At 43.1% G+C, this 24,211-nt stretch overlaps 1 protein-coding gene across 6 annotated transcripts in view; it reads right to left on the bottom strand.

The window, feature by feature from the left end:
* Window positions 1-1,399: 1,399 nt before the first annotated feature.
* Window positions 1,400-24,211, bottom strand: part of LOC110520493 (splicing factor U2AF 35 kDa subunit) — a 24,760-nt gene continuing 1,948 nt past the window's right edge. Inside the window, exons 1-9 of one of the 6 annotated variants that reach the window (XM_090230276.1) lie at window positions 14,246-14,477; window positions 11,339-11,426; window positions 8,935-9,001; window positions 3,831-3,897; window positions 2,909-2,958; window positions 2,532-2,630; window positions 2,231-2,364; window positions 1,912-2,004; window positions 1,400-1,755 (exon numbers count right to left, since the gene is read on the bottom strand). In XM_090230276.1, the coding sequence (XP_090086402.1) occupies window positions 1,635-1,755; window positions 1,912-2,004; window positions 2,231-2,364; window positions 2,532-2,630; window positions 2,909-2,938 (477 nt within the window). In that variant the 5' untranslated portion in view covers window positions 2,939-2,958; window positions 3,831-3,897; window positions 8,935-9,001; window positions 11,339-11,426; window positions 14,246-14,477 and the 3' untranslated portion in view covers window positions 1,400-1,634. Of the gene's footprint in view, window positions 1,756-1,911; window positions 2,005-2,230; window positions 2,413-2,531; window positions 2,631-2,908; window positions 2,959-3,830; window positions 3,898-8,934; window positions 9,002-11,338; window positions 11,427-14,245; window positions 14,522-24,211 lie in introns of those variants that run through there. The other 5 variants (XR_016494836.1, XM_090230277.1, XM_021597860.3 and 2 more) reach the window with 5 other exon arrangements.

The following is a 24,211-nucleotide window of genomic DNA, read 5'->3' as shown; positions in this document are numbered from 1 at the left end:
TCCCTAAACTTGCAGGCCTATGTAGACATTCATGTCTGAACACACAGATCAGATGGGTGAATAAAGTTGTGGATATACATAGCCTACGCAGCGAAATGGAATAGACCATCTTGAAACACAAAATTGTGAAAACCAACCATATAATCGTACCCTCTGAAGCTATTGCAATCTAAGTCAACAGGATTCTTTGGGAGTGTCAACTTTATTGGCAAAAACATCCTCTGGCATTCACCCTAGGTGTTCCAGTATCTCTCAAGATAAAGGAGTGATAAGTAAACTTGCAAACATGACCATTATGTAGGTCACAGGTGTCAAACTCATTCCATGGAAGACCTTTGTGGGTTTTCACTCCCTTGTACTTGATTAAGGTCACTAATTAGTAAGGAATTCCCCACACCTGGTTGTCTAGGACTCGACTGAAAGGAAAAACCAAAAACCTGCAGACACTAGGCCCTCCACAGAATGATTTGGACAGCCCTGATGTAGGCCTACCTGTTACCAAACTTGTCAACCACCATGTACAGTATCTGCGATTATATGGTTATTTTTTGATAAATTGATGGGATAGTGTCATAAGTGCAGTCCTTTGTAAAGCTGAAAGCATGTAGTCCAACACACAGAATTTGCATCCACATTGTCACTTTCCATATGAAATACTGCATCTGGGGCAGGTGATGCCATGTGTCCCTATTCTCATCTTTGGCACTGTGCTGGTGTCATTCTGAATGGAAACAACTCCCTGAAAACAGAGGTTGTACATGCAATCAATAACATGTAGTTGTAGCCATAATCCAAACAGGCAAGTGTAGGCATGGGAAACTAGAGACACTTTTATGTGGACCCATTCCAAAGTCAGAATCACAGCTAATTGGTTTAAGAGAATCCTTCAAATAAATCTATGCTAACTATCTTTTTGAGCCAAGTGAACACAGCATGTTCTGAGTGAGAAATCAGCTGAGGTGTCAAGTTACTGGGAATCAGACAGGGAGCAGTCTACGGGAAATATTTATCTTCCCTAAACCCAGCCTGAAGCGAAAGTAACAGTTACTAATTGCGGGACACTAAAAACATGGATCCAGTTGGAAGAAATGTGTAGATAACAGTGCTCTACACCAACACGGTTTACAAGGAGCACAAAGAAAAATAGTCAACGTATTATTGATAAGAATTGCCTGCAATTAGATCAAATACAGAGTGAAGGAGCACCAGAAAATTGTATTTTAAAAGATTGAAATGTAGCCACTTGTGAAGCTCATCTCCTGAAGAAGCACTCTTTTCTTTCTATTCCATGAAATGTTATCTGGGTTATTCTTCCTAGTGATACTGGTGCTCCCAAATAAAAATTCTAGGCAGCAGTAAAATATTTAAGCATATACGACAAATGGTAGCGCCCTGTAAATCAGGTTTACTTTTTTTTTTTTATTGAGAAGGCAAGCTTTACATTTCTTGAATAAAAATGATAAAAAAAGGAAAATAACAAGTCCAACATTTTCCAATTAATTTTAGTCAATGGGACAATATGAAAGGGCCAACAGGGAATTGAAAAGGCAGCAATGGAGGGAAAGATATGGATTTGAGGATGATGCAGAATGATAATGGAGATGGAAGGGATGCACGTGAGGTGGTGGCTTGGTTTAGAACCTGCCAGAGCGTTCTCTGGAACGCCTTCTCTCACGGTCACGTCCGCCTCCCCTGCCTCTATCCCTCGAGCGAGAACGGCGTTCCCTGGAACGGGAGCGAGAACGATGGCCCCCTCTGAGGAGAAAGAGAGAAAAAGTAGCTAGTTAAACTCACAACTAGAACTTTCCCACTTAAAAAACCTTAGCGTGTCATAAATGTGTATTTCGGAGAGCACTTGAACGCAGCATTAGTTCTGTGATTAGCGTTGACTGTCAGAGAGCCGGAGCATACCCCTTCTTCCTGCGGCGACCGTACAGCTCCCTCAGCTGCCTGGAGATGGGTTTCAGGTGCATGAAGTTACAGAAGCCTCCTCGAGTGCACTCCCTGTGGAGAAAGTGGAAACTGCAGTTAGATGATGAACCTTGCTCAGATTTAGACTTCTTCATATGACAACGGAGATAAAGGCATGTGGATTTCGGTAGCAGTTAGCCTTGCTCTAGCATTTATTTCATTTAAATTACCTCAATGAATTACAAGGCATTTGTAATCACGACTAACGCCATCTTGAGCTGAAAATGGTGTGTGTGTGGTCCTGCGGTGGAGTACTGACCCCATCTCGTACTGGCGGCAGCAGGCTTCTCTGAAGTCTGTAACGGGAGAGAGCTCGGCGTGGATTGGTTGACCGTTGAACCAACGGTTATTCAGATCCATCACGGCCTTCTCCGCGTCTTCCTCACGATGAAACTACACACAGAGACCATCACAGAGTTGGTGTGTGTGCGAAATTACGTTCTTAAGAGGCAGAAACAACGACAGAGTGTTTGTGATTAAATGGAAGGAGGAGAATGGGTGTTCAACAAACATGCACAAAACCCACCATCAAACACACAATTACATGGTCAGTGACACACCTTCAGGTATACGTTTCCAACCAGATGGTCTCCCAGGTTGTCGCACACATTCATCTCCTCCACCTCTCCGTACTTCTCCTCCATCTCTGTGAAGACCTCCTACAACAAGAGAAACAAAGGAAGAGGTGGATTGGCAGACAGAAACGGGAACACACTAAGCCTCAAGTTTGCTTGAATTCAAAGCACATTTCCCAAAAATAGCCAGGAAAAAAAAAAAGTTTCAATATTTCTAGTCGGTTTCAGTATTTTGTCATCGACTCCCACATGGGCTGTGTGATGGGGGAATTGACGCAACGTAACCAAGAGCTGCATCATCCACTCCTTTCAAGTGGATTTATAGTGCGATAATACCAGAAGCTGACGTGTCACTGACTCACCTCAAAGAACTCATCGTAGTGCTCCTGCATCTCCACATCACTGACGGCACCTAGTGGCCACAGGAGAAACACTCATCAGGGACAAGCCAATGACGGCATCACTGTGGTTTCATTAACTAACATGCACAAGAGAAACATTGCTAAAAACAGACGAGTCTGGACTGATTGGACAGGATTTTAATCTAAATATTACTGAATTACAAATGACTTGAATTGCCTAATAGCACACAGTCCTGTACACATGAAATGGAGATTTCGGGAAATATCGCAAAAGGGTCAGTGCCAAGAATCAGTTCATTGTGCCCCTGCACAACAAGGACAATATGACTGGACATTTCCCTTATGAGGAGTCTTAAGAGACTCATTTAAAGTTACATTCTGTGCTAAGTAGTAATAGCAAGGTTCTGGCACTGTCAGACATAATATAGCTGTCAATGAATACTAAAGAATGGGACTCACTGGGATCTAAACACTCTAGGGAAAATGTCAGTCATGCTCATCTCCCCAAAATCACATTCCATGTATCACATTTTGTACAATAAAAACAAGACATTTCCATAAATTAGTTTGACCTGAGACTATGGGGCAGGGTTAACTTCTTGAACAGGATTAGTGTAAATGAGTGAGTACTTGAAAAATAAAAAAAATGAATAAACTATTAGCTAGAAGGTCTTAATTCAAAATCTAATAGAAATATACACTACTGTATGCATCAACCTTTATTTGGTTATTTCTGTAAGTGGTACCTACCAGAAGAATAGCCCACATGGATTGTTTTACTTAACACTAGTACCTATTGTATTGCATGTCTAGTACAGCACCTTAAAAAGGGTCCAAACCTTAAATCGCTGAAGAAAAAAGGGATAAATCTTAGAATGCGAGATCAAGAGGAAACATAGCAGCTGGTCCCTGTTACACTTACAGCGCAAACCATCGGCAGACTGGGCAGTGTTTTGAGGGTTACGGTAAATGTTCAAGAGGGCAATGGTCTGAAAATACAAAATGTACATTTGAATATTTTAAGTAACAGTTAAGAAATCTGCCTGAAACTAGGTGCATTTACTCCCATCCCCCTCCCTCAAAACAGTGTAATTGTGCCCCAACCAGCCCCAGACCAGGGTAGGAAGGGATGAGTGAAAGACGTTAAGATGATCCATGGGACTGGTCCACGCCGAAACAGAGGGAGCTGGAAGAAGCGACATAGTCAAATATTGTCGTTCTGAGTATTGCAAATTATATATATTATACACACACAAATTACATCCATTTTAGAATAACACTAACGTAACAAAATATGGATAAAAGGGGTCTGAATAGTTCCCAAAGCCACTACAAAACCGTTCAAAAGTTTGGGTTCATTTAGAAATGTCTGAGGAGAGAAGCACATTTTTAGTCCATTAAAATAACAAATTGATCAGAAATACAGTGTAGACATAGTTAATGACTATTGTAGCTGGAAAATACAGATTATGGAATATCTACTTAGGCGTACTTAAGCCCATAATCAGCAACCATCACTGTGTTCCAATGGCGCATTGTGTTAGCTAATCCAAATTTATCATTTTAAAAAGGCAAATTGATTAGAAAACCCTTTTTAATGAAGCTGCCAGTTGAGGACTTGTGAGGCATCTGTTTCTCAAACTAGACACTAATGTACTTGTCCTCTTGCTCAGTTGTGCACCGGGGCCTCCCACTCCTTTCTATTCTGGTTAGAGACAGTTTGCACTGTTCTGTGAAGGGAGTAGTACGAGGCTTTCAGTTTCTTGGTAATTTCTCACATGGAACATCCTTCATTTCTCAGAACCAGAATAGACTGACCAGTTTCAGAAGTTCTTTGTTCCTGGCCATTTTGAGCCTGTAATCAAACCCACAAATGCTGATGCTCACCTAGTCTAAAGAAGGCCAGTTTTACTGCTTCTTTAAAATCAGAACAACAGTTTTCAGCTGTGCTAACAATTGCAAAAGGGTTTAATAATGGTCAATTAGCCTTCTAAAACCGATACATTTGGATTAGTTCACAACGTACCATTGGAACACAGTAGTGATGGTTGCTGGTAATAGGTACAGTGGGGCAAACAAGTATTTAGCCACCAATTGCGCAAGTTCTCCCACTTAAAAAGATGAGGCCTGTAATTTATCATAGGTACACTTCAACTATGACAGACAAAATGAGAGAAAAAAAAAATCCAGAAAAATCACATTGTAGGATTTTTTATGAATTTATTAGCAAATTAGGGTGTAAAATATTTTTTTTAATGGACCAAAATGTGCTTTTCTTTCAAAGGTAAGGATATTTTTAAGTGACCCCAAACTTTTGAACGGTAGTGTAAATCTACGTACAGTGCATTTTGGAATGCATTTCGACCCCTTGACTTTTCCCACATTTTGTTACAGCCTTATTCTAAAATGGATTAAATAAAGCATGTTCTTCGTTAAACACAAAGCCCAAAAAACAGGATTTTAGAAAATGTTGCACATTTAAAAATAAAAACCTTATTTACATAAGTATTCAGACCCTTTGCTATGAGAACCGAAATGGAGCTCAGGTGCATCTTGTTTCCATTGATCATCATTGATATGTTTCTACAACTTGGTTTGAGTCCACCTGGGGTTAATTCATTGGAAAGACACACACACACACAAAATATAAAAGGCCCCACAGTTGACAGTGCATGTCAGAGCAAAAACCATGCCATGCGGTTGAAGGAATTGTCCATAGAGCTAAGAGATAGGACTGTGTCGAGGCACAGATCTGGGGAAGGGTAGCAAAACATTTCTGCAACATTGAAGGTCCCCAATAACACAGTGGCCTCCATTCTTAAATGGAAGAAGTTTGGAACCACCAAGACTCTTCCTTAAAGCTGGTCACCTGGCCAAACTGAGCAATCGGGGGAGAAGTGCCTTGGTCAGGGAGGTGACCAAGAACCAGATGGCCACTCTGACAGAGCTCCAGAGTTCCTCTGTGGAGATGGGAGAACCTTCTAGGACAACCATTTCTGCAGCACTCTACCAATCAGGCCTTTATGGTAGAGTGGCCAGACGGCAGCCCCTTAGTAAAAAAGGAACATGACAGCCCACATGGAGTTTGCCAAAAGGCACCTGAAGGACTCTGACCATGAGAAACAAGATTATCTGATCTGATGAAATCAAGCATCACGTCTGGAGGAATCCTGACACCATCATGCTGTGGGGATGTTTTTCAACTGCAGGGACTGGGAAGCTTGTCAGGATAGAGGGAACGATGAAAGGAGCAAAGTACAGAAAGATCCTTGATGAAAACCTGTTTCAGAGAGCTCAGGACCTCAGACTGGGATGAAGGTTCACCTACCAACAGGACAATGACCCAAAGCACAAAGCCCAGACAACGAAGGAGTGGTTTCTGGACAAGTCTCAGAATGTCCTTGAGTGGCACAGAGAGCTCGGACTTGAACATCTCTGGAGAGACCTGAAAATAGCTGTGCAGCGACGCTCCCAATCCAACCGGAGAGCTTGAGAGGATCTGCAGAGAAGAATGGGAGAAACTCCCCAAATACAGGTGTGCCAAGCATTAGGCGTCATACCCTAGAAGACCTCTAGGCTGTAATCGCTGCCAAAGGTGCTTCAAGAAAGTACTTGAGTAAAGCGTCTGAATACTTATGTAAATGTGATTTTTAAATTGTTTATACATTTGCAAACATTTCTAAAAACATGTTTTTCCCCCTTTGTCATTATGGAGCATTGTGTGGAAAAAGTAAAAGAGCTCTGAATACTTCCCAAATGCACTGTACATGCAGTACCAATCAAAGTTGACACACCTACTCGTTCCAAAGTTTTAGTTGCACTGTTCTACATTGATGTCGTCACTTATTCTACAAAACTGTGAAATAACACATATGGAATCATGTAATAACTAAAAAAAAAAAGTGAACAAATCAAATGAGATTCTTCAAAGCAGCTGGCCTTTGCCTTGATGACAACTTTGCACACTCTTGGCATTCTCTCAACCAGCTTCATGAGGAATGCATTTCAATTAACAGGTGTGCCTTGCTAAATGTTCATTTGTGGAATTTATTTCCCTTTTAATGCATTTGAGCCAATCAGTTGTGTTGTGACAAGGCAGGGGTCATATACAGAAGATAACCCTATTTGGCAAAATACCAAGTCCATATTATGGCAAGAACAGCTCAAACAAGCAAAGAGAAACGACAGTCAATACGGAAAATTAAGAACTTTGAAAGTTTCTTCAAGTGCAGCAAAAACCATCAAGCGCTGATGAAACTGGCTCTCATGAGGACCGCCACAGGAAAGGAAGAACCAGAGTTGCCGCTGCCGCAGAGGAGAAGTTCATTAGTTAACTGCACCTCAGATTGAAGCCCAATTAAATTATTCAAGTAACAGACAGACATCAACAGTGAATCAGGCCTTCATGGTCGAGTTGCTGCAAAGAAACCACTACTAAAGGACACCAATAAGAAGAGACTTGCTTGGGCCAAGAAACACGAGCAATGGACATTATTTGAGATTTTTGTTTCCAACCGCTGTGTCTTTGAGAGACGTAGAGTAGGTGAACAGATTACCTCTGCATGTGTGTTTCCCACCGTGAAGCATGGAGGTGGTGTGATGGTGCTTTGCTGATGACACTGTCAGTGATTTCTTTAGAATTCAAGGCACACTTAACCAGGATGGCTACCACAGCATTCTGCAATGATACACAATCCTATCTGGATTGCGCTTAGTGGGTCTATCATTTGTTTTTCAACAGGACAATGACAGGCTGTGTAAGGGCTATTTGAACAAGGAGGAGAGTGATGAGTGCTGCATCACATGACCTGGCCTCCACGATCACCCAACCTCAACTCATTTAAGATGGTCTGGGATGAGTTGGGCCACAGAGTGAAGGAAAAGCAGCCAACAAGTGCTCATAGTATGTGGAAACTCCTTCAAGACTGTTGAAAAAGCATTTCAGGTGAAGCTGGTTGAGAGAATGCCAAGTGTGCAAAGATGTCAAGGCAAATGGCGGGTACTTTGAAGAATCTCAAATATAAAATACACAAATAAATGTAACACTTTTTTGTTAGTTTTGATGTCTTCACTATTATTCTGCAATGTATAAAATAGTAAAAATAAAGAAAACTCTTGAATGAGTAGGTGTCCAAACTTTGACTGGTACTGTATACACACAATATAAGGTCAATGGGGCTCGAAATGACTTCAAGAACTTGCTGAATCATAGGTGATTGAATGCCAAGATGTGATTTTTATTCTAAGTTACTTTTTTTCTCTCCTTTTGATACATTTTCAAAAACTAACTTTTTGTGAGTCATTCTGAGATGCTCAGCTGAGAAACAGATCAGTTATACATGACAGCAACAAGACCACAAACCCATGACTTACCTGGGAGGCGGTGAGTGGCAATGCATCAGCTCTGCTAGTCGGGGCTCAATTTCAAGGTACTATAACATTTACAATATGTCTGACATAAGTTAATCAGTCTATTGTATAGGGATGACAGTGTGGCGAGAGCCAAAACTAAAGCTGTGCTGTGTCTGGACAGTAACGCATATCGATATTTTTGCTGTCAACCTCCAACAAATATTGGGCACTAAGGCAGTCGGTGTGTTGTCAGTCTTGTCCGAAAGCGCATGATAAATGCCTAAAGTCAGTCATCTGTGCACTATAACTGTGTTAGAAAACAGATACTACCAGGAGATCGCTTGGAGGTATTAACTTCACTGTAAGGGATCATTGCAAATTTAGTGGATCAAGGCATTTGTGTTTATCCTTTTCTCAATGTCACCATCAGAGCATGTCATTCTACACCTAGGCTTAGACCTCCTGAATGTCCACAGATAAATACAATAAATCTATTTGACTGGCGAAATAGGGGGCGGCATATTGGCGAGTTGAGGTACCCCCTGCTACCAGTGCTTAGAAAGACCCTCAGAAGCCCTGCAGGAAGCCAGAGGAGATGCAGACCTAAAATCTGAGGAGGGAGGAGAGAACTAGAGAGACCTGAGGGCTGAGAGGACTGGAGCAGAGGCACTTACAGTGGGAGCCGTCGGCCGTCTGCGCACTGTTTTGGGGATTACGGTAGATGTTTTGAATCAAGATGGTCTGGAGAGGGAAAAATACAAATAAATATTTTTAATAAATATACAAATTCCCCAAATCCTGATACCTAGAACCTATAGCAAAAGTGGGGGTGGGGAATCCCTGGATGTAGAGGAACTTTTAGTCTGTAGGACAAAAAGTGACAAAAAGCAAGAGTCCCTGCTTGACCGGAGAACACGATGGGAAGTTTGAGACTTTTCTTTGTCCGGAGGAGGCGAGCTGTAGGGAAACCTAGAGTACAGCTGCTGTAGGGAAACCTAGAGTACAGCTGCTGTAGGGAAACCTAGAGTACAGCTGCTGTAGGGAAACCTAGAGTACAGCTGCTGTAGGGAAACCTAGAGTACAGCTGCTGTAGGGAAACCTAGAGTACAGCTGCTGTAGGGAAACCTAGAGTACAGCTGCTGTAGGGAAACCTAGAGTACAGCTGCTGTAGGGAAACCTAGAGTACAGCTGCTGTGCTAGGTTTTATTATTTAATTTAAATGTTTATCCCATTTAGTAGATGCTTTAAGCGACTTAGTCATGCGTCTCTACTCGCTGAGGGTGATACATCAGGCTTTGAGGTGGGGAAATTAAGCGCAGTGTGTCAGTCAAGTTTAGTCAAACGCAATACCACAATATTTATTAATGAGGGAACGAGAGACATCAATAATCCATTGTAAAATGTTATGAGCTCTGTCAAACAAACAAAAAATACAAAGAGAGCTGCCAACAACCTGAAGTGAATACCCTAAGACACCGTCTAGTGTCAGCTCTAACTATAATGAACAAAAATATAAACTATGTAAAGTGTTGGTCCCATGATTCATATCCCAAAAACATGCACAAAAGGCTTCTCTCAAATATTGTGCACAAATTTGATTACGTCCTTGTTATTGAGCATTTTTTCTTTGCCAAGATAATCCATCCACCTGACATGTGCGGCATATCAAGAAGCTGATTAAACATGATTATTATTGTGCTAGGGACAACAAAATACCAATATTAAAATGTGCAGTTGTGTCACAACTCAAAGCCACAGATGTCTCAATTTTAAGGGAGCTTGCAATTGTCATGCTAACTTTATGAATGTCGACCAGAACTGTTGCCAAAGAATTGAATGTTCATTTCTCTAAAATAAGCCGCCTCCAACGTTGTTTTAGAGAATTTGGCAGTACGTCCAACCGGCCTGACAACCGCAGACTACATGTAACCACGCCAGCCCAGGACCTCCACATCCAGCTTCTTCACCTGCAGGATCATCGGAGACCAGCCACCCGGCCAGCTGATGAAGCTGAGGAGTATTTCTGTATGTAATGAAGCCCTTGCAGGGAAAAACTAATTCTGATTGGCTGCGCCCCTGCCCACCCATGGCTGTGCCCCTGCCTAGTCAATTGAAATCCATAGATTAGCACCTAATAAATGTATTTCAATTGACTGATTTCCTTGTATGAACTGTAACTCAATAAAATTGTTGCGTTTATATTTTTCTTCAGTATGCATACACTAGCAACGCAATGTTATGTCCTGGGCCCCCTGGGTGAAACCTAGCTCTCAATCAAAGGTTGTCATGATATTCAGTTAAATAGACAGACATGTGACTGAATGAAAGGGTAAAAGATGGCCTAGATTCAGGGCAGACTGTCCACTAAAAATAGGATATTTATTGTCCTATTGGGTTAGAAAAAGTACCTCTGTTCATTAATAAAGGGACCAGCGAAAGAAAAATGTCAAAGCAGAGAGAATGTTGTGTGGGACGTGTTTGTCTGGTATACTGAGATGCGATATGCAAAAAACGCTTTGGCTATTCAAAGCGAGGCCACAGAACAGACTTGGACCAGCAAAAATGGAGGAAGTATGTATCGCTGTGCTTGTTGCAGTAGTATGGTTGCTTAAAAAAACACTTCCTGTTTCATATATTTAGGACACTAACTAGTACTGTATTTAGTCATCTACAGTCAAAGTACATTTTAATAGTATTGTTATTAAAGGTGTCTGATAAATACAGAGGGTCTGTTGAAAGGTGCACAACAGAGCCCACAAACACACATCAGTAGATGTTAATGGGGGGAAGGGGTCATGCACAAAATGTTATTCACACTATGGTGCTTCACTATCAGAACACCAGTGCTGATAAAACTTGCCCCGTCCCTGATGAGAAGAACAAGCTAAACAAAGCACCAGTCCCTGGATCAAAGTTTTACCAAACCAAAGATAATGTAGCAATTTGACAAACGCTAACCCTGCCTAGAGCATGACAACCATTTCATCTTGGCAAGAGAAGATTCCCACATGCCCTTTAATGCAGGCCTCTGGTAGACGCAAAGATTTTAAATAAGTTACCTTGACTGAATTGACTTACCTGGCTGAAAGTTGGTTTATTATGTAATCTGGAGCACCGGTCACCATGTCGGCAGGCACCAATTTTAAAGTAGAAAGAACAGTTCACCCTGGGGAGAAAAAAAAAAAGCCTAAGTAATCAGTGCTGAAATGCATAACTATCTACAGAAATGCACTATCACATGCAAATGAAGAGAAATATGAAAACTTTGCATCATGTGATAAAGGTAGGAAAACAGCAGCCTGTTGAAAGTAGAGCAGTACAGTAGAGCAGATTGTCTAGCTAGAGCTCATATTAACCCATTCAAATAGACGGTAAATGTTATTAAACATTATACTGTCTATTCATGAAGCTGGCTGCCACCTGAGGGGATTTGCCGACGCTGCCCAAATGCTGTCTAAACAAATACACCTAGCGCGCGATACAGTTCTGTAAACATTTTTACTTTCATATAAGAATTGTTCAAATAGAAAAATATAAACTTAATGTAGGCAGTTTAGGAAAGTTGCACCTGGCTGAATTCTGAGACATGAATTGTGGAACGGGCCAATTGAAATGCAAGTGGAAGGTCAGAGGCGGAGTATGAAAACAGCAGGGTGCAACAAGTTCAAGTTGTCAATCTAATCAATAATCATTTTAGCAGCAGCGTAGGTGTGAGGGTAGCAGTAGATGTTAGCCACTTAACAGTCTTATGGCTAGGGGGATAGAAGCAGTTTAGGAATCTGTTGGTGTGAGTCTTGATGCACCGGTACCATCTGCCAGACAGGAGTATGTAGAACAGTGCATGTCTCAGGTGGCTGGAGTCTAGATGGTTGGGAGCTCACCCCCAATGAAGCGCAGTTGGCTACCAGATGGTGATACAACCAAATCAAATCTAATTATATTCGTCACATGCGCAAAACACAACAATGCTTACTTACGAGCCCTTAACCAACAATGCTAAATAAACAAATGGAAAAATAGTGCAAAAAACTATAATCAGGTAGCCATTTGATTAACTGTTCAGCAGTCTAATGGTTTGGGGGTAGAAGCTGTTAAGGAGCCTTTTGGTCCCAGACTTGGCGCTCCGGTACCGCTTGCTGTGCGGTAGCACAGAGAACATGGCCTTCCTCTGACACCGCCTGGTATAGAGGTCCTGGGTGGCAGGAAGCTCGGCCCCAGTGAAATACTGGGCCATATGCACAACCCTCTGTAGCGCCTTGTGGTTGGATTCAGAGGAGTTGCCATACAAAACGGCGCTGCAACCAATCAGGATGCTCTTCGATGGAGCAGCTGTAAAAGTTACTAAGGATGTGAGGGGCCAGGCCAAATCATTTCAGCCTTCTCCACGACTGTGCGACGACCATGATAAGTCCCCAGTGATGTGGACACCGAGGAACTTGACCTGTTGGGGGTGTTTTTCCTGAAATCCATGATCAAATCATAAACTGTGCACTGTAAGTGTATATTTTGTATTTGAAAGATAAGTTATTTGAATGTCCGTTATTCCAGGAGGTACAATATTTGTTAAGTGATGCATTTGGCAATGTTCAAATCATTTGCACAAGACATATAAACAATAGCATTCACTGTCAAAGTTGATACATGTAGGCCCTTCATATATAGGCTATGCGCAGCACTTCGTTCAATTTATTGAATCAGTTATTGTGTTCTTACTCAAACCGCAAGTAACAGCTGTCAAACTCAGACATTTCTACCACAACACAGGGATGTCGATTCACACGGGACTATTATCATATTCAGACTTTGGAGTTTGACAACAACAACAAAAAACACGTTGTTATTCTGGTTAGTCAATGTCCAGATTTCAGTTTCCATTTAACCCATCTAAACAGTAGGCAACAGTTCCTTTGACATGCCATAGGTCTGTTTGAAGTCCAGTCCCGTGACTGTCACATTTGTATAGAGCCTCACAATCAATCACCACAAATAACAGGAATTATCATGTTATGGGATTATCTGTAATTACCCTCTTTTTTTCTCTTCACTAAAACTTTTCAAATTCTGTCCCTCCCTTCTCTTTATTTTCAACTGTCCTTCTGCAGCTTTTGTCTTATTGAATTAAACTTCGACAATGTACTCTTGCCTCCATGGATTGACGTTACTGCTTTTGGGAACGGGCAGAAAGTTATTTGGCGATTGGATGTGTAGATTACTACAGAAGCCTAAATATCAGATATCCTAATATAAATTAAAGAAAAACCTCAAAATGTTACCTATATAAATTGCACACTAATTAGACATTTATTTATGCATTTTTTTCTCTTTATTCAACCCGCCCGTCATCCACTGGCCCTTCAACCACACAATATTTAATGATCCTAAACCGGTCTGCCCCACGGATATAACCGCGGGTTGAGACCAACCGGTGCATCAGTACTACTGTAGTTATATTGTCTGTCTCACAATTTCTTCAACCTTGGACACACCACATATTATACAGGGCAAATGCTATGCGCATCTGGATGATCTTGGGAGCCAGCTAGTTGACATTATAGCTAACGTTACTACTGGATGTATAGCAACAGATGACAAATCTTGGTATAGCTAGCTAATTTAACCATTTGGGACACATGGCAGAGTGAGTTGCCAGCAGTGTTTCCCTAACTACAAAATCATTAGTGTCACACAAAATCATGTCTAGATTTTGACAAACAGGGTACTAAGCAATGTAATGTACAATTTACAGGTGAGACTGGCAAACTGCTCAGCACACACAAAGATCCCTTACCTGTGCACACATGTTCAACAACATGCTAACCTTTTCCAAATGACTATATCCATCATTTTAACACGTCTAAATTTCACTGCTAATTGTGAATGATATAACATAGTAAGGCAAGTGTGGAAGTTCTCTTCATATGTCTATAATATGATTGTCAGACCAAATAAGTAAGGATATACATATAGTTAAAAACATTTACTCACTTATCTTTCTCTGTACCGAAAATGGACGCCAGGTACTCCGCCATTTTCGATCCTATCGGCTACACTTTTGACGTCAGAAATGATACCCTTCCAGGAACTGAGCACTGATTTTAACTTTTTTAAATGTTTTTTTTTTTTCATTTAACCTTTATTTAACTAGGCAAGTCAGTTAAGAACAAATTAAGAACAAATTATTATTTTCAATGATGGCCTAAGCCGGCCAAACCCGGACGACGCTGGGCCAATTGTGCGTTGGCCTGTGGGACTCACAATCATGACCGGATGTGATGCTGCCTGGATTCGAACCAGGTACTGCAGTGATGCCTCTTGCGTTGAGATGCAGTGCCACTCAGGAGCCCCCTTAACCAAACACTGGCCATCAATCGATCATGCATATTTTTTATGAACTTGAATTAAGTTTCAAAAGCTTTTACATACCTAGCCTAGACCATTGTACAGCAGTTGGTGGTCATTATGAAATGTTGTTGGTTGTGTGCTTAGGGTGGTTGTCCTGTTGGAAGGTGAACCTTCGGGCCCAGTCTGAGGTCCTGAGAGCTCATGGCTTGGGGGTGGACGCTGTTAAGAAGCCTTTGAAACTAAGACTTGGCGCTCCGGTACCGCTTGCTGTGCAAGGTGGGAGTCTTTTACAAATTTTAGGGCATTCCTCTGACACCACCTGGTACAGAGGTCCTGGATGGCAGGAAGCTTGACCCCAGTGATGTACTGGGCTGTACACACTACCCTCTGTATTTTTTTTATTTCAACTTTATTTAACCAGGTAGGCTAGTTGAGAACAACTTCTCATTTACAACTGCGACTTGGCCAAGATAAAGCAAAGCAGTGCGACACAAACAACAACACAGAGTTACACATGGAATAAACAAACATAGGGGGAAGACGTCTATATACAGTGTGTGCAAATGAGGTAAGATACGGGAGGCAATAAATAGGCCATAGTGGTGAAACAATTACAATTTAGCAATTAAACACTGGAGTGATAGATGTGCAAAGATGAATGTGCAAATAGAGATACTGGGGTGCAAAGGAGCAAAAATAATAATAACAGTATGTGGATGAGGTAGTTGGATGGGTTATTTACAGATGGGTTATGTACAGGTGCAGTGATCTGTGAGCTGCTCTGACAGCTGGTGCTTAAAGTTAGTGAGGGAGATATGAGTCTCCAGCTTCAGTGATTTTTGCAGTTCGTTACAGTCATTGGCAGCAGAGAATTGTAAGGAAAGGCAGCCAAAAAGGAATTGGCTTTGGGGATGACCAGTGAAATATACCTTCTGCAGCGTGTGCTACGGGTGGGCGCTGATATACCTTCTGCAGCGTGTGCTACGGGTGGGCGCTGCTATGGTGACCAGTGAGATGAGATACGGTGGGGATTTACCTAGCAAAGACTTATAGATATCGTGGAACCAGTGGGTTTGGTGACGAATATGAAGCGTGGGCCAGCCAACGAGAGCATACAGTTTGCAGTGGTGGGTAGTATATGGGGCTTTGGTAACAAAACGGATGGCACTGTGATAGACTGCATCCAATTTGCTGAGTAGATTGTTGGAGGCTATTTTGTGAATTACATCGCCGAAGTCAAGGATCGGTAGGATCGTCAGTTTTACGAGGGTATGTTTGGCAGCCTGAGTGAAGGATGCTTTGTTGCGAAATAGGAAGCCGATTATAGATTTAATTTTGGATTGGAGATGCTTAATGTGATTCTGGAAGGAGAGTTTACAGTCTAACCAGACACCTAGGTAGTTGTAGATGTCCACATATTCTAAGTCAGAACCGTCCAGAGTAGTGATGCTGGATGGGCGGGCAGGTGCTGGTAGCGATCGGTTGAAGAGCAAGCATTTAGTTTTACTAGCATTTAAGAGCAATTGGAGGCCACGGAAGGAAAGTTGTATGGCATTGAAGCTCGTCTGGAGGTTAGTTAACACAGTGTCCAAAGAAGGGCCAGAAGTATACAGAATGGTATCGTCTACATAGAGGTGGATCAGAGAATCACCAGCAGCAAGAGCAACATCATTGATGTATACAGAGAAAAGAGTCGGCCTGAGAATTGAACCCTGTGGCACCCCCATAGAGACTGCCAGAGGTCCGGACAACAGGCCCTCTGATTTGACACACTGAACTCTGTCTGAGAAGTAGTTGGTGAACCAGGCGAGGCAGTCATTTGAGAAACCAAGGCTACTGAGTCTGCCGATAAGAATATGGTGATTGACAGAGTCGAAAGCCTTGGCCAGGTCGATGAAGACGGCTGCACAGTACTGTCTTTTATCGATGGCGGTTATGATATCGTTTAGTACCTTGAGCGTGGCTGAGGTGCACCCGTGACCGGCTCGGAAACCGGATTGCACAGCGGAGAAGGTACGGTGGGATTCGAGATGGTCAGTGATCTGTTTGTTCACTTGGCTTTCGAAGACCTTAGATAGGCAGGGCAGGATGGATATAGGTCTGTAACAGTTTGGGTACAGGGTGTCTCCCCCTTTGAAGAGGGGGATGACCGCGGCAGCTTTCCAATCCTTGGGGATCTCAGATGATACGAAGGAGAGGTTGAACAGGCTGGTAATAGGGGTTGCGACAATGGCGGCGGACAGTATCAGAAATAGAGGGTCCAGATTTTCAAGCCCAGCTGATTAGCATGGGTCCAGGTTTTGCAGCTCTTTCAGAACATCTGCTATCTGGATTTGGGTAAAGGAGAAGCTGGGGAGGCTTGAGCGAGTAGCCGTGGGGGGAGGGGGGGGGGGGGGGGGGCAGAGCTGTTGGCTGAGGTTGGAGTAGCCAGGGGGAAGGCATGGCCAGCCTTGAGAAATGCTTGTTGAAGTTTTCGATTATCATGGATTTATCGGTGGTGACCATGTTACCTAGCCTCAGTGCAGTGGGCAGCTGGGAGGAGGTGCTCTTGTTCTCCATGGACTTTACAGTGTCCCATTACTTTTTGGAGTTAGAGCTACAGGATGCAAATTTCTGCTTGAAAAAGCTGGCCTTTGCTTTCCTGACTGACTGCGTGTATTGGTTCCTGACTTCCCTGAACAGTTGCATATCGCGGGGACTATTCAATGCTATTGCAGTCCGCCACAGGATGTTTTTGTGCTGGTCGAGGGCAGTCAGGTCTGGAGTGAACCAAGGGCTATATCTGTTCTTAGTTCTGCATTTTTTGAACGGAGCATGCTTATCTTAGATGGTGAGGAAGTTACTTTTAAAGAATGACCAGGCATGCTCAACTGACGGGATGAGGTCAATATCCTTCCAGGATACCCGGGCCAGGTTGATTAGAAAGGCCTGCTCGCAGAAGTGTTTTAGGGAGCGTTTGACAGTGATGAGGGGTGGTCGTTTGACCGCAGACCCATAGCGGATACAGGCAATGAGGCAGTGATCGCTGAGATCCTAATTGAAGACAGCAGAGGTGTATTTGGAGGGCAAGTTGGTCAGGATAATGTCTATTAGGGTGCCCATGTTTACGGATTTAGGGTTGTACCTGGTGGGTTCCTTGATGATTTGTGTGAGATTGAGGGCATCTAGCTTAGATTGTAGGACTGCCGGGGTGTTAAGCATATCCCAGTTTAGGTCACCTAACAGAACAAACTCTGAAGCTAGATGGGGGGCGATCAATTCACAGATGGTGTCCAGGGCACAGCTGGGAGCTGAGGGGGGTCGGTAGCAGGCGGAAACAGTGAGAGAATTATTTCTGGAGAGATTAATTTTTAAAATTAGAAGTTCGAACTGTTTGGGCATAGACCTGGAAAGTATGACAGAACTTTGCAGGCTATCTCTGCAGTAGATTGCAACTACTCCCCCTTTTGCAGTTCTATCTTGACGGAAAATGTTATAGTTGGGTATGGAAATCTCAGAATTTTTGGTGGCCTTCCTAAGTCAGGATTCAGACACGGCAAGGACATCAGGGTTGGCAGAGTGTGCTAAAGCAGTGAGTAAAACAAACTTAGGGAGGAGGCTTCTGATGTCGACATGCATGAAACCAAGGCTTTTTCGATCACAGAAGTCAACAAATGAGGGTGCCTGGGGACATGCAGGGCCTGGATTTACCTCCACATCACCCGAGGAACAGAGGAGGAGTAGGATGGGGGTGCGGCAAAAGGCTATCAAAACTGGTCGCCTAGAGCGTTGGGGACAAGGAATAAAAGGAGCAGATTTATGGGCGTGGTAGAATATATTCAGGGCATAATGTGCAGACAGGGGTATGGTGGGGTGCGGGTACAGTGGAGGTAAGCCCAGGCACTGGGTGATGATAAGAGAGGTTGTATCTCTGGACATGCTGGTTATAATGGGTGAGGTCACCACATGTGTGGGAGGTAGGACAAAGGAGGTATCAGAGGTATGAGGAGTGGAACTAGGGGCTCCATTTTAAACTAAAACAATGATAACTAACCTGAACAACAGTATACAAGGCATATTGATATTTGAGAGAGACATACAACAAGGCATAAAGTAATCGCAGGTGTTGATTGGGAGAGCTAGCTAAAACAACAGGTGAGACAACAACAGCTAGTCAGCTAACACAACAACAGCAGGTAAAATGGCGATGACTAGGCAGAGAGGGTCAGATTAACTACACACAGAGTCTGAGTACCGTGATTAATGGACAGTCCAGCAGGCATCAGCTATGTTGCCAAGTGATCATAGTGTCCAGGGGGCAGCAGTAGATGGAACAGGGAAACCGCCACTAGGCGACACAGCGTTTAAAGTTAGTAGCCCGGGGGTGGTAGGGGGGTCTGCTCAGACGGAGGCCGGTTGAAGGCACAGCGGATGGAGTATTCGTCGGCAGACCAGTCGTGGTGGTGCGGCGGGGCATCGTGTCGACAGAGAATCCAAGCCAGATGGCGAAAGAGGTATTGTAGAATTGTGTTTGCTAGCCGTGAGATGTGCCTGGCTCATGGCTAACTGGTGCTAGCTTCGTGGCAGTGGCGTTAGCCACTATAGCCAATCGGTAGCAGTGGTGATCCGGTGACAAGGTCCAGAGTTTACAGAAAAGATCCGGTGGAGTATTGGGCTCCACCTTGGCTTTCAAAGACCTTAGAAAGGCAGGGTAGGATATATATAGGTCTGTAGCGGTTTGGGTCTAGAGTGTCTCCCCCTTTGAAGAGGGGGATGACCGCGGCAGCTTTCCCACATTTGGGGATGTCAGACAATACGAAAGAGAGGTTGAACAGGCTAGTAACAGTGGTTGCAACAATGTAGTGCCTTGAGGTTGGAGGCTGAGCAGTTGCCATAACTGGCAATGGTGCAGCTGTAGAACTTTTTGAAGATCTGAGGACCCATGCCAAAACTTTTCAGTCTCCTGAGGGGAATAGGCTTTGTTGTTGTGCCCTCTTCACGACTGTCTTGGTGTGTTTGGACCATGATAGTTTATTAGTGATGTGGACACCAAGGAACTTGAAGCTCTCAACCTGCTCCACTACAGCCCCATTGATGAGAATGGGGGTGTGCTCGGTCCTCCTTTTCCTGTAGTCCACAATCATCTCCTTTGTCTTGATCACATTGAAAGATTGTTGTCCAAGCACCACACGGCCAGGTCTCTGACCTCCTTCCTATAGGCTGTCTCATCATTGTCGGTGTTGTGCCACCGGAAAACTTAATGATGATGTTGGCGTCGTGCCTGGTCATGCAGTCATGAGTGAACAGGTAGTACAGGAGGGGACTGAGCATGAACCCCCTGAGGGGCCTCTGTGTTGAGGATCAGCATGGCGGATGTGTTTTTACCTAACCGTACCCCTGGGGGCGGCCAGGGGTACGGTTAGGAAGTTCAGGATAGAATTGCAGAGGGAGGTGTTTAGTCCCAGGGTCATTAGCTTATTGATGAGCTTTGAGGGAAAATTGAAAATTGGAGTGGGTCTAGGGTTTAAGGAATAATGGTGTTATGTGACCCATGACCAGCCTTTCAAAGCTGCGGGTCGGTAGTCATTTAGGCAGGTTACCTTAGTGTTCTTGGGCACAGGAACTATGGTGGTCTGCTTGAAACATGTTGGTATTACAGACTCAGTCAGGGACAGGTTGAAAATGTCAGTGAAGACACTTGACAGTTTGTCCACGCATGCTCGGAGTACACGTCCTGGTAATCCGTCTGGCCCTGCGGCCTTGTTAATGTTGACCTGTTTAAAGGTCTTACTCACATCAGCTACGGAGAGCGTGATCACACTGTCGTCTGGAACAGCTGATGATCTCATGCATGTTTCAGTGTTGCTTGCCTCAAAACGAGCATAGAAGTAATTTAACTCGTCTGATAGGCTTGCGTCACTGGGCAGCTCGCAGCTGTGCTTCCCTTTGTAGTCTGTATTATTTTGCAAGCCCTGCCACATCCGACGAGTGTCGGAGCCGGTGTAGTATGATTCAATCTTAGACCTGTATTGACGCTTTGCCTGTTTGATGGTTCGTCTGAGGGCATAGCGCGATTTCTTATAAGCTTCCGGGTTCCGAGTCCGCTCCTTGAAAGCGGCAACTCTACCCTTTAGCTGTGGCGGCAGGGTAGCCTAGTGGTTAGAGTGTTGGACTAGTAACCGAAAGGTTGCAAGTTCAAATCCCAGAGCTGACAAGGTACACATCTGTTGTTCTGCCCCTGAACAGGCAGTTAACCCACTGTTCCTAGGCCATCATTGAAAATAAGAATTTGTTCTTAACTGGCAAATATTATTAAAAAAGTGCAGATGTTGCCTGTTGCCTGTGGGTAAGACGTCATCGATGCAATTATTGATGACACTGACACTGATGTGCCATCGGAAGCTTTAGTTTTTGCTTGTAATTGCTTGTAATCGGAAATCGGGAGGATTATGCTTAAAATTATGCTTAGATTTGCCAAAAGGTGGTCTAGAGTTTTTTCCCTCTGGTTGCAGAGGGAAAGTCCCTGGCTACTATTAAAGTCCCCAGCTACTAGGAATTATCAGCTTCTAGGAATTATGACTGTAATACAGCTCATTGACTGCGGTCTTAGTGTCAGCTTCGGTTTGTGGTAGTAAATAGACAGCTACGAAGAATATAGATTAAAACTCTATTGGTAAATAGTGTGGTCTACAGCACCCACAGCATGATGCTGCCACCAGCATGCTTCACCGTAGGGATGGTGCCAGGTTTCCTCCAGATGTGACGCGTGGCATTCAGGCCAAAGAGTTCAATCTTGGTTTCATCAGACCAGAGAATCTTGTTTCTCATGGTCTGGGAGTCTTTAGGTGCCTTTTGGCAAACTCCAAGCGGGCTGTCATGTGCCTTTTACAGGGGAGTGGCTTCCGTCTGCCCACTCTACCATAAAGGCCTGATTGTTGGTGCTGCAGAGATGGTTGTCCTTCTGGAAAGTTCTCCCATCTCCACAGAGGAACTCTGGAGCTCTGTCAGAGTGACCATCGGGGTCTTGATCACCTCCCTGACCAAGGCCCTTCCCCCCCGATTGTTCAGTTTGACCGGTCGGCCAGCTCTAGTTAGAATTTTGTTGGTTCCAAACTTCTTCCATTTTAGAATGATGGAGGCCACTGTGTTCTTGGGGACTTTCAATGCTGCAGACATTTTTTGGTACCCTTCCCCAGATCTGTGCCTCAACATAATCCTGTCTCGGAGCTCTACGGACAATTCCTTCAACCTCATGGCTTGGTTTTTGCTCTGATATATACTGTCAACTTATATAGACAGGTGTGTGCCTTTCCAAATCATGTCTAATCAATTGAATTTACCACAGGTGGACTCCCATCAAGTTGTAGAAACATCTCAAGGATGATCAATGGAAACAGGATGCACCTGAGCTCAATTTCGAGTTTCATAGCGAAGGGTCTGAATACTAACGTAAATAAGGATTAGTTTTTTTGTAACAATTTCTAAAAACCTGTTTATGCTTTGTCATTATGGGTATTGTGTGTAGATTGTTTTATTTAATCCATTTTAGAATAAGGCTGTAACGTAACAAAATGTGGAAAAAGTCAAGGGGTCAGAATACTTTCTGAAGGCATTGTATGTATTTATTATTAACAGAAACTGCAGCATAATGATACTATTAATATAATACTAGATAATACTTGCAAATTAATTACACATCTTTCTGTAATAAGACGAACTACACGTTTATTTATTGTGTTTTTGTTCTACCCCGTGTTATTTTTAGTACTACATTGATATTGATTTCTGCTTTGTTGGGTTTGGAGCTTGCAAGAAAGGCATTTCACCCTACTTGTGAACGTGACATTAACACTTGTATGTTTACCTACCCTTAAAGATAGGGTTAATTTTTATAGCTTTGAGTATAAAATATAGGATGGACCAAATAAATACATAGTTAAACTTAGAATGTAATAGGATCGTTGTGGGAGGGACATTGTGAAATAAGGAGTACTGATGGCTCAATTATTACCACATAAGTTCATGCATACAGTGAGTGTTCTTACAGTGCCTTGCGAAAGTATTCGGCCCCCTTGAACTTTGCGACCTTTTGCCACATTTCAGGTTTCAAACATAAATATATAAAACTGTATTTTTTTGTGAAGAATCAACAACAAGTGGGACACAATCATGAAGTGGATCGATATTTATTGGATATTTCAAACTTTTTTAACAAATCAAAAACTGAAAAATTGGGCGTGCAAAATTATTCAGCCCCTTTACTTTCAGTGCAGCAAACTCTCTCCAGAAGTTCAGTGAGGATCTCTGAATGATCCAATGTTGACCTAAATGACTAATGATGATAAATACAATCCACCTGTGTGTAATCAAGTCTCCGTATAAATGCACCTGCACTGTGATAGTCTCAGAGGTCCATTAAAATCGCAGAGAGCATCATGAAGAACAAGGAACACACCAGGCAGGTCCGAGATACTGTTGTGAAGAAGTTTAAAGCCGGATTTGGATACAAAAAGATTTCCCAAGCTTTAAACATCCCATGGAGCACTGTGCAAGCGATAATATTGAAACGGAAGGAGTATCAGACCACTGCAAATCTACCAAGACCTGGCCGTCCCTCTAAACTTTCAGCTCATACAAGGAGAAGACTGATCAGAGATGCAGCCAAGAGGCCCATGATCACTCTGGATGAACTGCAGAGATCTACAGCTGAGGTGGGAGACTCTGTCCATAGGACAACAATCAGTCGTATATTGCACAAATCTGGCCTTTATGGAAGAGTGGCAAGAAGAAAGCCATTTCTTAAAGATATCCATAAAAAGTGTCATTTAAAATTTGCCACAAGCCACCTGGGAGACACACCAAACATGTGGAAGAAGGTGCTCTGGTCAGATGAAACCAAAATGGAACTTTTTGGCAACAATGCAAAACGTTATGTTTGGCGTAAAAGCAACACAGCTGAACACACCATCCCTACTGTCAAACATGGTGGTGGCAGCATCATGGTTTGGGCCTGCTTTTCTTCAGCAGGGACAGGGAAGATGGTTAAAATTGATGGGAGGATGGATGGAGCCAAATACAGGACCATTCTGGAAGAAAACCTGATGGAGTCTGCAAAAAACCTGAGACTGGGACGGAGATTTGTCTTCCAACAAGACAATGATCCAAAACATAAAGCAAAATCTACAATGGAATGGTTCAAAAATAAACATATCCAGGTGTTAGAATGGCCAAGTCAAAGTCCAGACCTGAATCCAATCGAGAATCTGTGGAAAGAACTGAAAACTGCTGTTCACAAATGCTCTCCATCCAACCTCACTGAGCTCGAGCTGTTTTGCAAGGAGGAATGGGAAAAAATGTCAGTCTCTCGATGTGCAAAACTGATAGAGACATACCCCAAGCGACTTACAGCTGTAATCGCAGCAAAAGGTGGCGCTACAAAGTATTAACTTAAGGGGGCTGAATAATTTTGCACGCCCAATTTTTCAGTTTTTGATTTGTTAAAGTTCGAAATATCCAATAAATGTCGTTCCACTTCATGATTGTGTCCCACTTGTTGTTGATTCTTCACAAAAAAATACAGTTTTATATGTTTGAAGCCTGAAATGTGGCAAAAGGTCGCAAAGTTCAAGG

This window comes from Oncorhynchus mykiss, chromosome 3, assembly GCF_057628025.1.
Source record: "Oncorhynchus mykiss isolate SJ-2025 chromosome 3, ASM5762802v1, whole genome shotgun sequence".
NCBI classification, from domain to species: Eukaryota; Metazoa; Chordata; class Actinopteri; order Salmoniformes; family Salmonidae; genus Oncorhynchus; species Oncorhynchus mykiss.
This window is presented reverse-complemented; position numbering and strand designations above follow the sequence as displayed.